The sequence below is a fragment of the Pseudozyma hubeiensis genome, assembly GCF_000403515.1.
Source record: "Pseudozyma hubeiensis SY62 DNA, scaffold: PHS52, whole genome shotgun sequence".
In the NCBI taxonomy this organism is placed as follows: Eukaryota; Fungi; Basidiomycota; class Ustilaginomycetes; order Ustilaginales; family Ustilaginaceae; genus Pseudozyma; species Pseudozyma hubeiensis.
Window position 1 is genome coordinate 163154 of NW_012133834.1, and position 16817 is coordinate 179970.

At 55.8% G+C, this 16817-nt stretch overlaps 9 protein-coding genes across 9 annotated transcripts; 4 read left to right on the forward strand and 5 right to left on the reverse strand.

The window, feature by feature from the left end:
• Positions 1-73: 73 nt before the first annotated feature.
• On the forward strand, positions 74-1603 carry PHSY_005648 (hypothetical protein; the record flags this gene model as incomplete). The annotated part of the gene is made up of 1 exon (XM_012336256.1): positions 74-1603. One exon carries the CDS (start codon positions 74-76, stop codon positions 1601-1603), a length of 1530 nt encoding a protein of 509 aa, XP_012191646.1.
• A 90-nt stretch (positions 1604-1693) lies between these two features.
• On the reverse strand, positions 1694-3928 carry PHSY_005649 (potential nucleolar ribosome biogenesis factor; the record flags this gene model as incomplete). Its single annotated transcript, XM_012336257.1, has 1 exon — positions 1694-3928. One exon carries the CDS (start codon positions 3926-3928, stop codon positions 1694-1696), a length of 2235 nt encoding a protein of 744 aa, XP_012191647.1.
• A 504-nt stretch (positions 3929-4432) lies between these two features.
• On the reverse strand, positions 4433-7348 carry PHSY_005650 (chaperone protein; the record flags this gene model as incomplete). Its single annotated transcript, XM_012336258.1, has 1 exon — positions 4433-7348. One exon carries the CDS (start codon positions 7346-7348, stop codon positions 4433-4435), a length of 2916 nt encoding a protein of 971 aa, XP_012191648.1.
• A 252-nt stretch (positions 7349-7600) lies between these two features.
• On the forward strand, positions 7601-9375 carry PHSY_005651 (hypothetical protein; the record flags this gene model as incomplete). The annotated part of the gene is made up of 3 exons (XM_012336259.1): positions 7601-7673; positions 8827-8940; positions 9215-9375. The coding sequence occupies 3 exons, from the start codon at positions 7601-7603 to the stop codon at positions 9373-9375; spliced, it is 348 nt and encodes a 115-aa protein (XP_012191649.1).
• Positions 9376-9975: 600 nt separating this feature from the next.
• On the reverse strand, positions 9976-10416 carry PHSY_005652 (1,3-beta-glucanosyltransferase; the record flags this gene model as incomplete). Its single annotated transcript, XM_012336260.1, has 1 exon — positions 9976-10416. One exon carries the CDS (start codon positions 10414-10416, stop codon positions 9976-9978), a length of 441 nt encoding a protein of 146 aa, XP_012191650.1.
• A 471-nt stretch (positions 10417-10887) lies between these two features.
• On the reverse strand, positions 10888-11352 carry PHSY_005653 (WD repeat-containing protein 46; the record flags this gene model as incomplete). The annotated part of the gene is made up of 1 exon (XM_012336261.1): positions 10888-11352. The coding sequence occupies one exon, from the start codon at positions 11350-11352 to the stop codon at positions 10888-10890; it is 465 nt and encodes a 154-aa protein (XP_012191651.1).
• An 836-nt stretch (positions 11353-12188) lies between these two features.
• On the forward strand, positions 12189-14482 carry PHSY_005654 (N-acetylglucosaminidase; the record flags this gene model as incomplete). Its single annotated transcript, XM_012336262.1, has 2 exons — positions 12189-12394; positions 14329-14482. 2 exons carry the CDS (start codon positions 12189-12191, stop codon positions 14480-14482), a joined length of 360 nt encoding a protein of 119 aa, XP_012191652.1.
• A 171-nt stretch (positions 14483-14653) lies between these two features.
• On the forward strand, positions 14654-15856 carry PHSY_005655 (hypothetical protein; the record flags this gene model as incomplete). Its single annotated transcript, XM_012336263.1, has 2 exons — positions 14654-14796; positions 15565-15856. 2 exons carry the CDS (start codon positions 14654-14656, stop codon positions 15854-15856), a joined length of 435 nt encoding a protein of 144 aa, XP_012191653.1.
• A 61-nt stretch (positions 15857-15917) lies between these two features.
• PHSY_005656 (sulfate transporter) lies at positions 15918-16384 on the reverse strand (the record flags this gene model as incomplete). Its single annotated transcript, XM_012336264.1, has 2 exons — positions 15918-16253; positions 16355-16384. 2 exons carry the CDS (start codon positions 16382-16384, stop codon positions 15918-15920), a joined length of 366 nt encoding a protein of 121 aa, XP_012191654.1.
• Between the last annotated feature and the right edge of the window lie 433 nt (positions 16385-16817).

Below are 16817 nucleotides of genomic sequence, written 5' to 3' on the forward strand. Positions count from 1 at the left end.
CACCCCACCCGTCCTCTCTTTCATCGGATCACCTTGCCCCCTTTCATCGGATCACCCGTAGCGCTCCCTCACGATGTCCTCATTCGACTTCGAGCTGCCCAGCAGCCCTCACCTCCCCATCCTCCTCGCCATCTCCCTAATCCTTCTATTCGCCTACCTCTTCACCTCCAGACGATCCGTTGCGCTCACTCCAACCAGCCTCTCAGCACCACCACCTCCCCCCCTCGTCGATCCGACCCGCCTTCCCTCCAAACTGGATCGAACCAATGTCCGCGATACATTCCTCGCCTGTCGCTCGCTCAACGGATCCGTCTTTCGCGCGCTCGAGCCCAACTTCGCCACCATCACGTACATCGGCGACCCGCTCACCATCAAGGACATCATCGACCGACCCGACAGCTTCGACATCTCCTCGCTTCACACCGCTGCGGCACCCATGTGGAACATCTCGCTCCCTGCAGGTGTCTGGTTCGCCCACACGGGCGGTCAGGCGACGCTTCAACATTCATCGCATCTGTTGTCGGGATCGAGACTTGCTTCGTTGCAGCAGAGGTTCGTCGCTGGATTCAAGAAGGAATTCGATGGGATAGAGACGGGTGACAAGGCGGATATGTTCCGGTTGCTCAGCGAGTGCTTTTTCCAGGCGACGGTGGAGGCCTTGTTCACGACGAGTTTCCCGAGAGGAGAGTATGATGGGTTTTTGAAGTGGGATAGAGAGCTGAACCAGTTCTGCATGGCGTGTCCCTCACCCGCTGGCGTAGCTGCAAGGGATCGTTTCTACAGCTTGGCTGCACAGCAGATCGACGAACATCTCAGCGAATGCTCTCTGCAGGTGAGAGAACAGCTCAACGACGTCAAGAACAAGCACGGTCAATCCCACGCCGATGCAGTCGGTGTAGTCCTACGCACCGCTTGGTTGGGCAGCACGCAATCACCCTTGAGCGGTGCCTGGTTACTGTGCAGCCTCTCCCAAAACCCGGAAAAGAGGAAAAAGGTCCGAGACGAGGTGCGGGTCCTGAAGGACAAGTTGGGAGTGAGCAACGTGGAGGAGATCGCATCGAATCCGGAAATGATGAAGGGAGACAACTTGCCGGTGTTGGATAGCATGGTCCAGGAGTTGTTGCGGGTGTATAGTGCTCAGAACGTGCCGAGGATGTGTCTCAAGGATACGGTGGTGAGGGCGATGGATGGTCCGGGAAGGATCAAGCGCTACCAGTTGAAGCAGGGTGACATCCTCCAGCTGCTCTTCTGGAACGTACACGATGCACAGCTCAATCCCGAGTGGTGGCCGGAAGAGGGCGGAAAGGGGGAAAAATTCAGAGGCACGCTCGAGACGTTTGACGAGACACGGTTCGATAGACATTCAGGGACAACAAAATTGGACGGTGAAACGGTCAAGACTTGGACGCCGTTCGGGTACGGTGCGAGGGTGTGCCCAGGGAGGTATTGGGCAGTGGCAGAGATCAAGGCGTTTGTCATGCTGTTCTTGGATCGATTTGATGTGGAGGCGAAGGGGGAGATGCCAAGACCGGATCCGATGAGGTGGGTCGGTGTCTTGCATGCCATGGACGCCATGCCTGCCACGGTGACGGCTCGAAGCTGATCATCCTTGTCACTCATACCCACGCACACACTTGTCAAATCCTTCATTGGATGTAGAACTGGCGATGACTGCAATTGCACTATTCCACACTCAGTCCTTCTTCTCAGCTCCTGCTTCAGCAGCCTTGAGCCGATTCCTCTCCTTCTTGCCCATCCTCTTCTTGACCGGCTTATCCTGTCCATCCGCCGTCTTGGACGTATTGCCGTACACATCCTTCCTGAATTGACCCAGCTTCTTGCCCAGATCCATGGGACGGTTCTTACCCCTCCTGTACGGTTGAAGATTCTTCAGGCCGACCACGTTGTTCAACTGTTCGTCGTCGGCCAGCAGGATATCGACGGCGGACATGCCGTAGTCGGCGGGTGCGACCTGGGTGTATTTGAAGCGAGTGGGAAGGTCTCCGATCATGTCTTCGTAGTCGAGGTTGTAGTACGAGTCGATCATCTCTTTCGCCACGGTTTTCTTGTCGGTGGGATCAGAGGCGGTTACGGCGGGGAGGTTGTCGGCGTCCATGGCTGAGACGTCGACTCCGTCAGCGTCGGCTTCGGCATCAGAGTCCGAGTCGTCTCCACCGTCGGCATTATTGGACGTTTTGGACAGAGCCGCCTTGAGCTTCTTCTTGAGCTTCTTGCGGTCCTTCTTGCTCAACTTCTTGTCGGCAAGACGAGCACGCAAGGCGGCCTCCTTGGATCCGGCTGCGCCTCCATCCGCAGCCTCCCCGCCATCTTCCATGAAATCGGCATCCATTTCGATCCTGTCCTCGTCATCTGCATGGCTTTGCTTGGCCTTCTTGCCCTTCTTCCCAGAGGATGCTGTGGCAGCCTCGTGATCCTTGATGATATCGTCGATGTTGATGTCGTCATCCCAGCTCGGTTTCTCATCGTCATCCTCTCCGTCGTAGTATTGGTCGCCGAATGCCTTTTGCATGGCCTTGTCGTGGGAGTCGGGGTCGAAGTCTCCCTCCAAATCCAGACCGTCGAGATCGACAGCGCTCGAACCAGTGACCTCTCGCAGCTTTTTGAGCTTGTCGACGATCTCCTGCCTCTTCAAATTCTTGAGTCGGGAAAGCTCCTGCATCTTGAGTCGCTTCTCTTCGTCTTTGCGTGCTGTACGCTCCTCTCGCTTGCGTTTGCGCGTGTTGTCCTCGCGACGTGCAGACTCTTTGGGAGTACGAGAGTAGGTGGGGATGGTGAGGGATTCGGGTCCCTGTTCGAAGCGGAAGTTGTAGGCGGTTTCGAAGGCGTCTGCCATGGAATCGAAGGATGCTTCGGATTCCAGCTCGGCTGCTTCCGCTTCCCAGTCGCGGCCGTACGACTGCTCTCCACCATTCGCCGACTTCTCTCCCTCCGCAGAATCGCCGTACTCTGCGGCATCTTTGCTTTTCAAGGCTGCCTTGGTAAGACGAGGTTTGACGGGTCGCGCGTCTTCGGCAGACTTGTCGATCCAGCCACGGTTGAGGATGTAGTTGAGCAGGAAATCCTCGTTCTTCTTGTCGTCATTCGCGTCGTCGGCGACAAGGACGGATGTGGAAGCAGACACTTGGCCGGGCTGGTCCCGTCGGATCGCTTGTCTGATGGTCTCTTCATCGGCGTTTGGTCCGAGCGACGCAATCACTGCGTCACGATATGATGAAGATCCATCGCCGTTCTGTGCTTCGGACCTCTTGACGAACAGATCATCCGCATCGTCGATGCCAGCGTGGAAAGCGTGCGATACTTCTTTGCGCAACGCCTCCTGCTCCTGTGCAAACGGCATCGCCTCACCCTCCTGGTCATTGTAGATGCCCTTGGCGCGATCGCTGGTGGTCGCATCCGCCAACGCTTCAGCTGGATTATCTGAGGTCTCGATCAGCTCCTGCACCCTCTGTCGCTGATAGTCCTGCAAAGTCACCTTCTTGTCCTTCTTGGTGGTTCCTGCCTTCTTGGGGCCTGCAGAAGACGAGCCAGAGAGACGAGCAGCTCGTTCAGCAGCTTCTGCTTCCTGTGCAAAAATGTCCGTCTTGGAATCGTATAGGGCAGCGTCCTTGTTTCGAATGCGTTGGAGCGTGCGAAAGATGGCAGCGTCGACATTGGCGTTGACCTGGTCACCGTCTTCGTCCTCGGTCACATCGCTCTCAGAGTCGGTTTCGGAATCCTCGTCGCCGGATTCGAGTGCATCTTTGCCGTACTTGGCTTCGAGCTGATGAAGCTCAGCTCGCTGCTTGTTGTGTAGGTAGCGCTCGGCAAAGTCTTTGTTGATAGTGAAATGGTTGAGCGATTCTTCAGGTCGTGTCCGAATGTCGAGCTTAGCACTGGACGAGGCGTTGGATTCGCCAAAGAGGTCCATCTTGGCAAGAGACTACCGACTTAGCTGATGGATGTGGGGGCAGTAGCTTGATGCGCAGACGTGTGTCGAGAGTATATGTGCCGAAGATGGGTGATGGCTGCAAGTAAGGGCCGTAAAGTGGCTGGAAGAGGAGGTGAAAGAAGGGGCAAGCGGCTGTTTGAATGCAATAGCGAAACAAGACAGGGTTCGGATTCATTCACTCAGCGCCCAAACTTTTTTTTAGGAACTTTCTCTCTTGTCGGAATTCGGAGCTGCTCAGGAATAATCCTATGAATGTTACCTCGTCAAATCTGCTTGGTCACGACCGCAAAAATACTTGTCGCTGTCAGGCCTGAACGATGAACACGAGCAACGAGCAACAGGAAAGGGACATGGAATGACTGAAATTGATTAATGAATGCCTTCGAGACGAATGAGAGAGGATGAGCGGCTGCATGAACACCATGGGATAAAGACAATATCTATGCTAAAAAGAAGAAGAAACGTGCTAAGTGACTACGGTCGTCAAAGGCTGCCACGGTGGGCGCCGAATTTGTTCAGAATGTTGGAACTGAGCTTCTTGGAGAGGATCTGTCCCGCCGACGGCCTCCTCGGCTTGGGCTCAAACGCTGACTGCAGTCGTTGGTCCGCATCTTGACCCTGCGAGGATGCACAGAAAGGATCGTCAAAGTAACTTCGATCCATCTGATCATGCTGCACAGTGACTGGCGGGGTTCCTGCAGGCGTGGCAGCAGCGAGTTGTGAGAGGGGACTCGGACGGTGGACGAATTCCTTGGCTGCTGGCTTGGCGGGAGTGACTTCGCTTTGTGGGCTAGGCACTCGCGAAGGTGTAGAGTAGCCAGACACACCGCCTCCCGACTTGGGAGTCGCAAGCACGGGTCGGCCGTGTAGATCGACCGAGCTGGCTGCAGGCGAGCTCTCGTAGCTCGCCAGTGGAGACGGGGAGTGAGGTGTCGTGCTGGGACTGCCGCGGCTCTGACAGGAACGAATCTGGCTAGACGTAGGAGCACCGAGCTTCCTGGCCTCTTCCTCGGATACCTCCACGGATCGGAGATCCTCATCGTTCGGCACGGTGAAGAACCTTCTCTGGGTCGGGATCTTTCGATGGAGGCCTTCGGGCCTCAGCGAGGGAGTAGCGCCCTTCTTGAACCTGGCGGCGAGCGGAACGTCCACACCCACCACTTGGGAGATCGAATTCTCCCACATGCACGCTGCCATGACGGGCACCATCTCCTTGCTCTTCCCCTTGCCTCCCTTGGCCGTCACCAACTGAGCTCGAGCCTCAGTCAGCTTGGTGATCGAATCCCACAACGCAAGGGTCGCTGCCGTCTTGACCTCGTCGTACGAAGGCTCAAACGAGCTCGCTGCAGACTCCATCTGCGGGAACAGCGTCGAGAGCGGTACCGCTGGCATTTCGACGCGCTTGACGGTGACATCGACAAAGAAGCCGTACTCTCCTGTGCCTGTCCCTTGGCACGAACGGCAAGCGGACTTGAGACTGCCGGAGCAAGTGTTGCATTTCAACACACCAGCGCCCTGGCAGCGACGGCACCAGGCTTGGGCGCGAGTCTTTTCACGTCCAGTACCGCAGCACCAGAAGCATTCGTCTGCTTGCTCGGCCTTGCAAGTGATGCAGGCGCCGAATCCGCTGCCATCGCACTTGACGCAACGAGCATTGATCCTCAGAGAAGCGAGCTCGATCGTCCTCTTCGACTTGCCCTTGATCTGGGCGACGTCGAGCTGCTCGTGCTGCATCTCCATCGACCACGGACTCGGCATCGCTGGCAGGCGGCCAACTTCGTTCGACGAGCGTGGGGAAGATTCGTGATGCACCTGCTCCGGCGATGCTTGGGTAGACCCTTTGCTGGCGTTCAGAGGGCCAATGCGCTTCCAAGATGCCGAGCGCGACTCCATGACGACCATCGCCTTGATCAGCGAGAGGCGTTGCTTGGCGCAAAACTTGACCTGGAGCGCTTCCTTGCGAGCTCGCCACTCATCCTCGCTCGTCTCATGCTTCTTTGTAGGTGGCAAAGGCTGACCGTCTTCGCCGAACTGACGCAGAGGAGCGTTGCAGATGGCTGGATGGCTCGCTACGATGATCTCGACACAATCTGCGGCAGAAAGCGCACGTTCGGGCAGCGTCGAGGCGCTAAAGGCGATATCTTGCGGTTCGAGTCGGGTGAACGGCTTGTTGCTCTCGAGCTCGACGACGGGGTAAGCCGAAGATCTGCGTCTGTCGTTGAGGTGACCAGTCACGGACGAGGGCGCGGTGTCTGTATGCCACGGCATCGCCCTTGCTTTGCCGGCCGCGCGACGTTGAGCACTGACATCGTCGCTCAACAGTTCGAGCTCCGAATTGTCGCCGACATCGCAACGATTTGACGGCGCTTGCGAATGAGGACGTTCTTGTACGTGCGGCGCCTGCTTGAATGGAGAGCGCAACGTTGCCTTTTCCGAAACAGTCTGCGGCAATGACGAAGGCGGTGTCTGCGATGAGGCCTGCGCCGGTGGTGCCACCTGCTCGCTCGAGTGCGCTGGAGGCCGAACAGCCTCCATGCTGGCTTCGGCATTCGGAGGCGAGCCGAATCGCTCAAAGTCAGATTCAGGAGGTGTCCTGATCTCATCGTCGTTGACATCGCTCGAGCTCCTTCCAGATGCCAGACTAGCGGTCAAGGGCGAGTTCTTGATGGATGACGTCCGAGGAGTTGCTGTCTGACGATGCTCGAGGCTGTACCTTTCGCCATCCGGATAAACGACACCCGCGAAGGCGAGTCTGGAGATGAGCTGCGCATACGACTCTTGAATCGAGGTGGCCTCGTAGGCCTCCTGAGTGTGCTTAGCATCGAGATGCTCGTTGGGGTCCGAGTAGCCGTCGCCGTTGTATGCGTATTGGTCGGCGCTGCTGCGCGTGAGGGCTTCGAGGTTCATCCTCATGGATCTGGAGAACTGCAAAGCGCTCAGGTCCTTAAGGTCTTCTTCGTCGTCGAAGTCGCCCAGCGTTATGTTGGACAGGTTGAGGCTGAGCCGCTCGAAGCCAGAATCGACTCTTGCGACTTGGCTCTCACTGTCGAGCGAGCCACGGGACCGCAAACCGTCGAAAAACGCGGTGTACCCTTCGTAATCGGCCAAGGTTCTGTTGAGGGAAGACGATGATGGTGCAGAGGGGAACGACGAGCTCGCAATGGAAATAAAACTCGAGGGTCGCTCGCCGTCGAAGCCCCTTCTGCACGTGACCGAGTCGGCTGTGTCGTCTAGGTCAGCGGATGCTGTGGAACGGGCGTGCTGAGTAGAGTTCGGCGGTCGGGCCACAGACTCGAGATTGGATGTTGGAGATGTGGGTGGGTGAGCAACTTTGGAAGACTGATGTGAGGGGGATGATGAAGTGCAAGATGAAGAAGCGTTCCGACCGGCCAGACTCATCTTGTCGAGCCCACCCAAACCGGAGTGGCGGGCCGCATGAAATGTCGAAGGTCCCCTAGCGTGCAGGCGAGGGCCTTCCGCCGGTGCTTTGTGCATCGTGGTCGATGTGTGGCGTCTTGCGACCTGACGCGGCACAGGATCTGTGCAGTCTGCGTCGGTGCAAGGATGGATGGCTGATGAAGTTTCCCTTCGTTTCCATGCGAGTCGATCCAATGCGAGTGCAGATCTTTGTTGCAGCCGAGTCGGAGCGCAATGACGAGGAACGTGCTCTTGCGCGACGTTCCGGAGCTAGGAGGAAAACTTCGAGGGAGCCGAGCGCTGCGAGGTGATGAGGTGCACTTAGCCAGGACGCCTCTGAAGGGCGGAAGCGTGTGGGGTGGATGCAAGGAGGCGATAGAAAGTACAAAAGCAAAAGAGAGAGACGCAACGGGACGGGTTGGTGGCTATGCTGATCTCGAAACCATGAGATCACACAGTTGCTATTTTGAGGCAAGCTGATGCAGCAAGGATCAGGAGCAGCGAAGGATGCGTAGGGTGAGGCTCTGCAGATCTGCAGCGAGTGACAATAAGAAAGCCGGTGCTGCAAAGCAAGATCGTCCTACGAAGTGAAGGAGGACGAAGAATGTGCTGGGCCGTGTGCTGTGCATACGACGCGCAAGTCGCCGGAGAGAGGGGCGGTGTAGATGCGAGCAGGAGATGGGTGATGTGATGCAAGGGGAGGACAAAGGATCGACCCGACAAAAGGGGTGAGTGTATAAAGCCCGTTTGAAGATCATGCGGATCGCTTCGTCGTCAAGGTTTCGAGGGTCCTGCTGTAGCAGTTCATATGGTACACGAGCACACGGACAGCGGGAAAAGGCGCGGCTACGGACAGCCTCAAAGGCCAGAGACGCAACGGTCGCAATCAACGCTGTGCTACGTGCAGTCTGAGCGTTGCAGGCGGCCGCAGAGGTGCAGCGCAGGCTTGCTGCGGACGTTGGAGCGGTGGGCCCGTCACTCGGTTGGAAGTAGCGGCAAGCAATCGCAAAGATCGAGAACGGGCGAGACCTTGACGTCGATGCTAGCTGGCCGGCAGAGAATATGGCATACGATCCGCCTCGCCTTCCTGATACTAGTTGTTGTCAGCTGCCAGCGAAGTGTGACAGCGTTTCCGGAATCTGGCTGCGTGACTGAGCAGCCCTTTGCATAGCTTCACACGACGAAATCGTCTAGAGTCCTTTTTTCTTTCAAATTATTGTTTACTTACCTGGATGCATGGATAGCGTGGACCCGGCAGCGGCGTCACAGCAAGCACGATGTACCGTACAAACAAATTCTCTGTCTCACATGGAGTTTTTGTTGGGTCACAGTCGAGTGGTTCAGGATATTTTTAACAACTGTTACTGCAAGCCGTTTGGAAGCTTTGCGACTCGAGCAGACCAAGTTTCAACTTTGCGTTTCCATCTTTCTTGCGAGATTTTCTTTTGCGTCGAATGCAGGCCAGGTCCAAGTTGATCAAGGTTACCGGCGAGACAAGCGGACAAAGCATCGGAATTCGGACCAGGTCTGGACGGACGATGGCCGACTGTCCTGTGAACGCTGCCACATAGCCGGTTGGTCGGGGCAAGAGAGCCAACCGCCGAGCTCTACAAAGTGTAGAGTCTTGCAGTGGTGAAGTCAAAGTTTGTTTGGTGTCTCAGGCTCGGCCCTCAAGGTGAGAAGCCAAGGACCTCGTCTCAGGTTGCGGCAACGCTAAAGACGTACATCGGCAGCAGGTCAAGCTTGTTTCTGCACATGAGTCTCGAGTGGACGAAATCAAACTTTCTCGACGGTCGTCATGACCAACGAAACACAAACAGAAGAAGTGCCGATCATTACTTCTGGTAGCAACGGCATACGGCTACAAGCTCGCACGGTGGGCACCCTATGATATGCTCAAGAGCAAAGAAAAACTGTTCTGGAACCGCATGCTTTTGAACTCAGCGAGAAGCAATTGCGCTCTCATCACCAACGACTCAAGCGAGACATTCCGGCGGCCGGCGCTGTGAGCGATGCCGAGCGAAGGAGAGTCAACCCTTGCCGAGTACTCGGCGTGGGCACGAGCCGTTCAGATGAAGAGAGCCAGGGAAAATCCGAAAGAGCGAGAAAGCAGTGAACAGTAGGGGATGAAGCAGGAGTGACCACACCTTTCCCATTCCAGTCCCTGCATCCCTACCCCCCTATGATTCATGCGAGGATGAGAGAGCCTGAGAAGACGCTACAGGATAGCCATGCGGCAACAGGATGCAGTACCCTGCAGTACCGAGATTCGGCTGGTAGGACCCAACAGAGCGGATATTGTGGCTGACTCCCACACTGATACCAGACCCAGATTCGCCCAAGGCAGCCCCAGAGCGGGGTCGCAAAACTTCGCGTCAGGCATTTCAGACGCCAAAAGATGGCAGAGGGATTTTTCTTGCCAAGATGCTTTGCGAGACAGCATCGGTTTGTGCTCGGCAAACAAGAATCTTGGCCGCGACACCGGATCTACGCCAACGCAAACTTTCGGGTCTCACCGCTTACGACACTCCAGGCGGCCAGGCGGCGGCCAGAGACAGACCTGTTTGTGGTCCTCGTCCTCTGCTGCCACGGCGCGTCGTTGATACGAGCTAATCTTGTGTTCGATCGTGCGCTTCGAGCTGCAAGCTTAGATCGGTGGGAGTGGTCACCGTAGGGTCCACGGGAATGCAGAAGTCGATGCTGTCACCCAGCCAGTGCAAGTCAGCTTGTGACTTCAGAAAAGAGGGTAGCGTGGGACGATGACCACAATGTGCAGTGGACGTGTAGGCTAAAGCCCAGAATCGCGCCATTGCATCGCGAGGCGCTCGATGGTAAGCCGCGTGGTTGGACGATCTCACGAGGCGTTCTCGACAACATGGAGGTCGGAGTGCTGTGCTGTGCTGTGCTGTGCTGTGCAAAGTACAGACATCGTAGGTCAACACGGACCCACTGGTTTGATCGGCGATCATTCGTGTTCGATCTCGAACCAAAACTCCTGGAAACTTTGACCAAACTTTGAAAACTTTGGTGAAACTCTTCGCGAAAATCATCGGAAGCTCAAACAAATTGAGGAACCCATTCGCACTCCGATAGACGGTATCCGTTGCCCGCATTCATTCAAGGTTGGCGGTCTCTGGAATGATCTCTTGCGCCTGAGATAGTGTCCTGCTGTACTGGAGGCTGTTGTTAAGAAAAGTACATTCAAGCTTTGCTGCGGAGAACCGCTGTCAGGAGCGAAGAATGTTCTCTGCTGATATGCTAGGGAAGACAAAGGGGGGAGCAAGGGCGACCTCGCCAACGATTTCGCGACTGCCAGGTACACTGCACGCGGAGCCGAAAATTATGCGACTAACAAACCTTCTGTGCAGCTCAAAACCTCTGCAGGTGCGCAGCCGCTCTCCTTTTTTTCTTCGTCCTTTTTGCAATGATCACTCCCCTTCTTCGACTCGCCTGCAGCTCCGTGCGTTCCAGCGAGGCTTGCTGAGCGGCCGCTGCATTGCTGTCCAGACTGGCCCGTGAGGTCAAAAGTACGCGAGGCCAGGAGAGCGGAAGGGGTTATCCCGCTCTCGGATAACGGTTCTCCAGAAGCGGCCGCCCCAGAGCTCTATTTTCGATCTCCGACCAGCCGTCCAGGTTGGCGCCGTATACGTGACGTAGCCGCGTCGATTTAAGTATAATAATACGATCAAAGACCGAAAACGCAAAATTGGCACGTCGCAGGATTGCCGAATCCTGGAGTTTTCGGCTGCCGTTGAAGAGTCGTGGTCGATGAACATGTCATATTGAATCGTCTTGCACGCGCTACACGAGCATTGTGATCCAGGTACGCGGAGCACGCGGCCAAGCATGTGGATTTTCCCATTGGTACTCGCGCCCTCTCCCAGCCGACCGTGTACATCCGAGACATTAACGCTTCGCTTCGTGGTCTCTCCGAGACATGCTCCGGTCTTTGCTCGCAGATTGTGCCTGCGAGGAAGTGTAGCCATCAAACGTCGGATTGTTCAGCCTCGTCGGCTTGCAAATGTTGAAACCGTACTGTTTACGGCTGAACCTGTTTCCGGCCCCGAGAAAGACGGCCGTTGGACCCATTTGCTTTCGATTTTCTTTGTGCCCCGTCGTCGGCCGTATTGGTCGTCGTTACAGAACAGTATACCGAATCCTTGGCTGAGGCCGATAGCTGAACTTCATCTCGGTTCTCAGTTCGGAAATGTGCAAATGAGACACGGGAAGCAAGTGAGTTCGACCCATCTTTCTGATGTGCATGCGCAACAAAGCGAATGTTTCCCACACCAATGTTGTTCGTCATCGACTAGCGTGTGGAACCATCGTCGGAGTCTGGACTACACCGGATTTCGCCTACAGCGCCGTACACGCCGGGGAAAACGCTTCTGCGAGCTGCCTGCTTCCGTCTCGGGGTGTTGCATGCTGGTAGGACTGGCTCAGAATCCTCTTTGATGCAAACTACGTAGGCGATCGATGCTCATTTGAACTCGTAGAAGCGCATAAGTCCCGATAGGACATTGCATACCCGATCAAATCATGTCTCTTCGTACATATGGGTTCGCGACAGTGGCGACGCTAGTTGGCCTCGATCTGTTCGGCTGAGGATTGCATGGGAAAGCCGCAACGTTGGAGGCTAACTTCGTACTTCGTTGTCTCGGATTGTCAGCACGAGGTGCCGAGAGCCACAAGCTCGTTTAGTTCCGCTTTGCAGTGATGCTTGTTTTTTTTCGAGCAGTGACTCTAACTATCTTCGAAAACCGAACAATCTGCCCTCACTTCCATAGCTGTTGCAAGTTTGAGCCGATGACGCAGACCAACCATGAATAGCGCACAATCTGAGACGGGAGGGCTCGGCACGTCGGCAACTGCGTCGCATCTGGAGTCGGCTGAAGACGTCATGGTTCGAGACCGTCAAGGCCTTGAGGAACAGTTCAACGTTGGTGTTTCGATAGCCCTTTCAGAGATCGACCTCGCTCGCGCTGGAATCGACAGAGAGGTCTTGCTGGTCATCAGCCACATTTTAAGGTGAAACATATGAGAACTTACACAAGCGTCTGATGCAAACTCTGCCTTCGAGAACGGCTTGTGCAGCAAGGGCCGTCCAAGGGACCGAGAGGTGCTTCCGTCACCGCTGCGAGTGATGCTAAAACCAATCGCCACCCTCGAACGCCCTTTCTGGTGCGGTGTCCTCGGGCATGCACAAGAAGACGGCCCTTAGACGTGGATGCTCGCGATGATTCAAGCACGAACTCGGTCATGTACTTAAGCCGTTCAAGATCGATCTGGAAGGCATCGTCAAACCGAGATGGCAGAGCAGCTAGGCTGCGCGTTCGGGAGCGGATAAGAGCAGGCGAGCGAGCGGCTTTTACCGCTACACAGCGTACCCGCCAGGGATTGGCGAGACTGTCGGCAGTGCGATTTCCGACGACTGCGCCGATGTTGGACTTTGTAAGCCACCATAGATCCACTCACATCCCGTCGCGCGGACAAGCGAGGGTAAGGAGACATGCTACAGTGTATGAGTTTCAGAGCCGGACATAACCGAGCAGGCGTGATTGGGAAGCGAAGTTCACTAAAAGGATGATACGCCACTGCACTGTAGATTGCTTCCATAGAATCTGGTTTCATGAAATGAACAAAGGGCGGGCGAGCAGCGAGTGAGAGAAGTGTCCGGGACGAGATCGCAAAACCGGCTTGACGCGACGAGGCCTGGATGTGAGACGCAGGCCAGCATCACACGGCAGAACGAACAAGTTGTCACACTGAAGCATCAGCAGCAACTGCAGATCCGAATGGGCGCAAGGCTCACAGACCTTGCAGAATCTTTTTTTGCGACGCTGCAAGGCCCGGCGCCCGGCTGCCAAGCTCCTTTTCTATTTTTGCATCATTAATATTTTTATCTGTCCTTTTTTCTTGTCCCTTGCTTTGGGTGTCGCCGCTCCGCCGACACCTCTGTACTGCCCCTCAAGCCCACGGGGACGACGAAATCCGAACTTTCTTGTGGTTGACTTTCAGATGCGCCAGCCGGAAAAGACTTGATTGAGTCACTGACCCGGCTCGCTAAACGGTGAGCAGAGCCTCTGCCGCAGCAAGACCTTTTCATCTGCTCAGACCTGTCTACTGGCCTCCCGCATGTTCGTCAGGCTGCTGGCTTGCTGGTCTCGTGGGCGCCGGCTCGAGCCTAAGTTGAACGGCAATCAAATCCTATCAGTGCCGATGGTCTGTACAGAGACAACCATGTTTCGGCGTGGTCCAACAAGCTGGTGTGATATCGACTTGGCTTTGCCGTGGCTTTGCCGACGTAAGCCGCAGCATCGACAGCTACGCCCTGCTGCACTGCAATCCCGCTCGCTGCCACTTTCTGGCTGGGCCCACGTCGAAAGGGCTGAAAGCGGTCTGTTCCTCCTTTTTCGCCTTGCTCTTATTGCATGCTCAATTCGCTGTCCCAGTGAATCACCTGGACTTTCTTATCAATCGCTATCCAAGCCAAGCCGCCTTTGGGACAAACGCCACAGGTCGAAAGCAGCTAAGCCATGCAGCTCTGGCGAGCGGCGAGTCGTAGCAAGTCGTGTGCCTCGATCCAATAACAGGGTTCTCTTGCAGCCTCGGCTGTTCCCGACTGTCCATCAATGACAAGCCGTGCCTTAGACTCTTTAATCCACAGGGAGAAAAGATTTAGGGAAAAGGAAAAAAAGAAGAGAAACAAAATTTAGGGCACTTGTCTCCTCCACTGCCCATTTTTGCCTGAGCATCTGCTCTTCTTCTGCGACGATCTCGGCTGCCCTCGCCTGACTTGACCCTGCCTCGCTGCGTCCCTCTTCATCTTCCCCCCGTTGCGGCCATATATCTACAGCTTGCGTCTTGTCCCCGATTATCGCCCACCATCCACCCTTCCATCTACGAACGTCAACGTGTTACATGCCCCTCAGCTCTACAGCACAATTCACCACTTCTTCTAGCAAGTCGATTCTCGAGCGACCCACTTCACCGCAGGCGCTTCACATCTTCGCACCGCTTGCATTCTCGAAAGAATTGGAGAAGAGCAACCTGCGCTTGATCAAGATTCGTGACAACCGCATCATCGAGGAAGAAGCCAACATCGCAAGAGGCTAATCTGCTGCTACCATCGCACACAACTTCTTCATCGTCCATCGCTGCCATACTCTTCGGACAGCTTTTCATAGGCGTGCTTGACACACCTCACCAAGAGCAGTCTTGACCTTGCGATACATTTGCACATCACTATCAGTCCAGCAACCCAGAGGATCGGTCTCGAGCTTCAACATGGCGCCTCAAATCCTCACTTCCATCTACCCGCCTCTGCCAAAGGCAAGCTTCACCAACATCTTTGACTATGTCAGCTCGGAATCCGAGTCGTCCCTCGCCGACAAGGTGCAATTCGTCCGCCAGGATGGCAAACAATACACGTAAGTACCTCCAAGTCTGAGTGTCGGTTCGGTCTCGTCGTGGGTTTCCTGCCTCTTTCATTTCGATCGCACGTCTGTCATGGTCTGCTCCTTCTCTCGGGCAGGGAGTGAGCACGCTGGCTCGACCAAAGTTGTGCTTCGACCATTTGGTCGAATCGAAGATTTGGTGTTCTCTAGGGTCCACTTTCTTTCATGTCGACCTGATGAGTCCTCCTGGTTAGGTTCTTGCTTCCCAGCAGCGCGCTCGTGTAGTTCGGACGTGGGTGTCATCGGCGCTCAATTTGTCGTTGCAGCCGGAAGGACTCACAAGGAACGGGCACACCAAGCTAGCCTGCGTAGCCAGTGGACACTGAGGGCTTTGTTTTGCAAGGCTCAAAGACGATGACAGATGTGCTCGTCACCATAGCCTCGAGGACGATGTAGGCACGGCGATCTTGACGGACCGCGAATCTACCATCGGTCGAGCGATGTATTTTTGTTTGTCTCGTCTTTTCCACGCTCCGCCTGCATCGAGCCCACGGCTCATTTTTACCCTCCGACCTCGTCCCAAATCGATCTTAAAAGAAGCTGCGGCTCTGTGATTCCGACGAGGCCCGCTCACGAGCCTCTGCAGCATCAGTGCTCGCGGGATTCGTCACCTCGGTGGGGTCGAAAGACTCCAGCCAACTTTTTGGTCGGAAATGCAGGTTCGGAGGCGGCATTGATGACTGCACGGCGCATGCACAGCGGCGTGCAACTGCACCCTGTTTGACGGCGTCTCTACTGTAGGCGCGTCCAGAACGGAGCGGGTCGCAGAGAGCGCTTGTTTGTCTTTGTCTTGCCGTCGGCGGCTGTCGTCGGAGCTCAGCCAGAGAGCTGTTCCGCTTGCATCTCACTCTTTGATCGAAGAGCTGTGCGAAACCTAGCTTCGTGGATCATAGGAAGCGTCACCTCGTTCGGCTCTTTTGGACGGCAGCTCACCAGTCGCAGACGCCGAGATTCCGCCAAATTCGACGATTTTCGTCGGAGCCTGTCCAACACTGCTTTCTGCACCTTTGTGCTGCATCTCACGCCACACTAGGTCACTGGGCTATCGCGGTGCACGGTGTTCAACAGCATCTTCGGTCCTGTCGAGGGCTTCGCTAGAGTCGAGAGAAAGCAGAATCGTGACCGGATTGCATCTCGTTGCTCGAGACAGTAGGTGGAAGATTTGGCTGCAGCCAGTCCACCGCGCTCCCAGCGTCTCGCTGATCAGATGGTGAGGATCGGCGAGACGAGTGTCGATCCTCCTGGTTGGGTTTCAGTTCCTCGACCCCGAATTCGCGGCACTTGACCAGTGTGTCATTGTTGTCAGGCAAAGGCGCGTTTTTTTCTCCGATTTTCTCGCTCGCTGCTCGTGTGGGCTCTGCTTCCCGGATCTTGCGTCCTGCCGCGTTGCAGGCACAAACTCGTGCTGCATGGCGGATATCCGGCGACAGCTGACTCGAGGCACATCAGCAAGCGAGGATCGCAGCTGAAATTCGGCTGCTCCGTTTTCACGACAAGTCGAAAGAGGTGGATGCAGCCCATCCGTCGGTACCTGACTCTGTTCGTCGCTCTGTTCTCGCATTCGAGCTCCGCTCGACCAGGCCGTCTGTCAGGATGACGTCGCATGCTGGTACCCCGCCTTGCTTTCTCCGTTCTCGACCCGGTGTGCTGATGGGTTGGACTATGGACGGTACCGAAGGCAGAAGCGCGCAAGCGATTCTGCACGCGATCTTGTATGGCTGTACGTCGAAAGTCACACGCTCACTGATTCGAGCCGTGATGGCGCCGGAACACCTTGCGCTCGCGTCGTCTCGGCTGCTGACCCCCTGCCTGCTCTTTACATGCTGGCACGATGCGCTTCGCTGTGGTTAGCAGAGAAAAGCCGCCTGGGCAGAGATACCTGCTCGCCATCTGAACGCAGATCCTCGCTGCTCGCTGTTGCTATCGGTTCCGCACATGGCGACCCTGTCGTCGACACGATTCATCCTGACCCTACCATTTCAGGGGTCCAATGA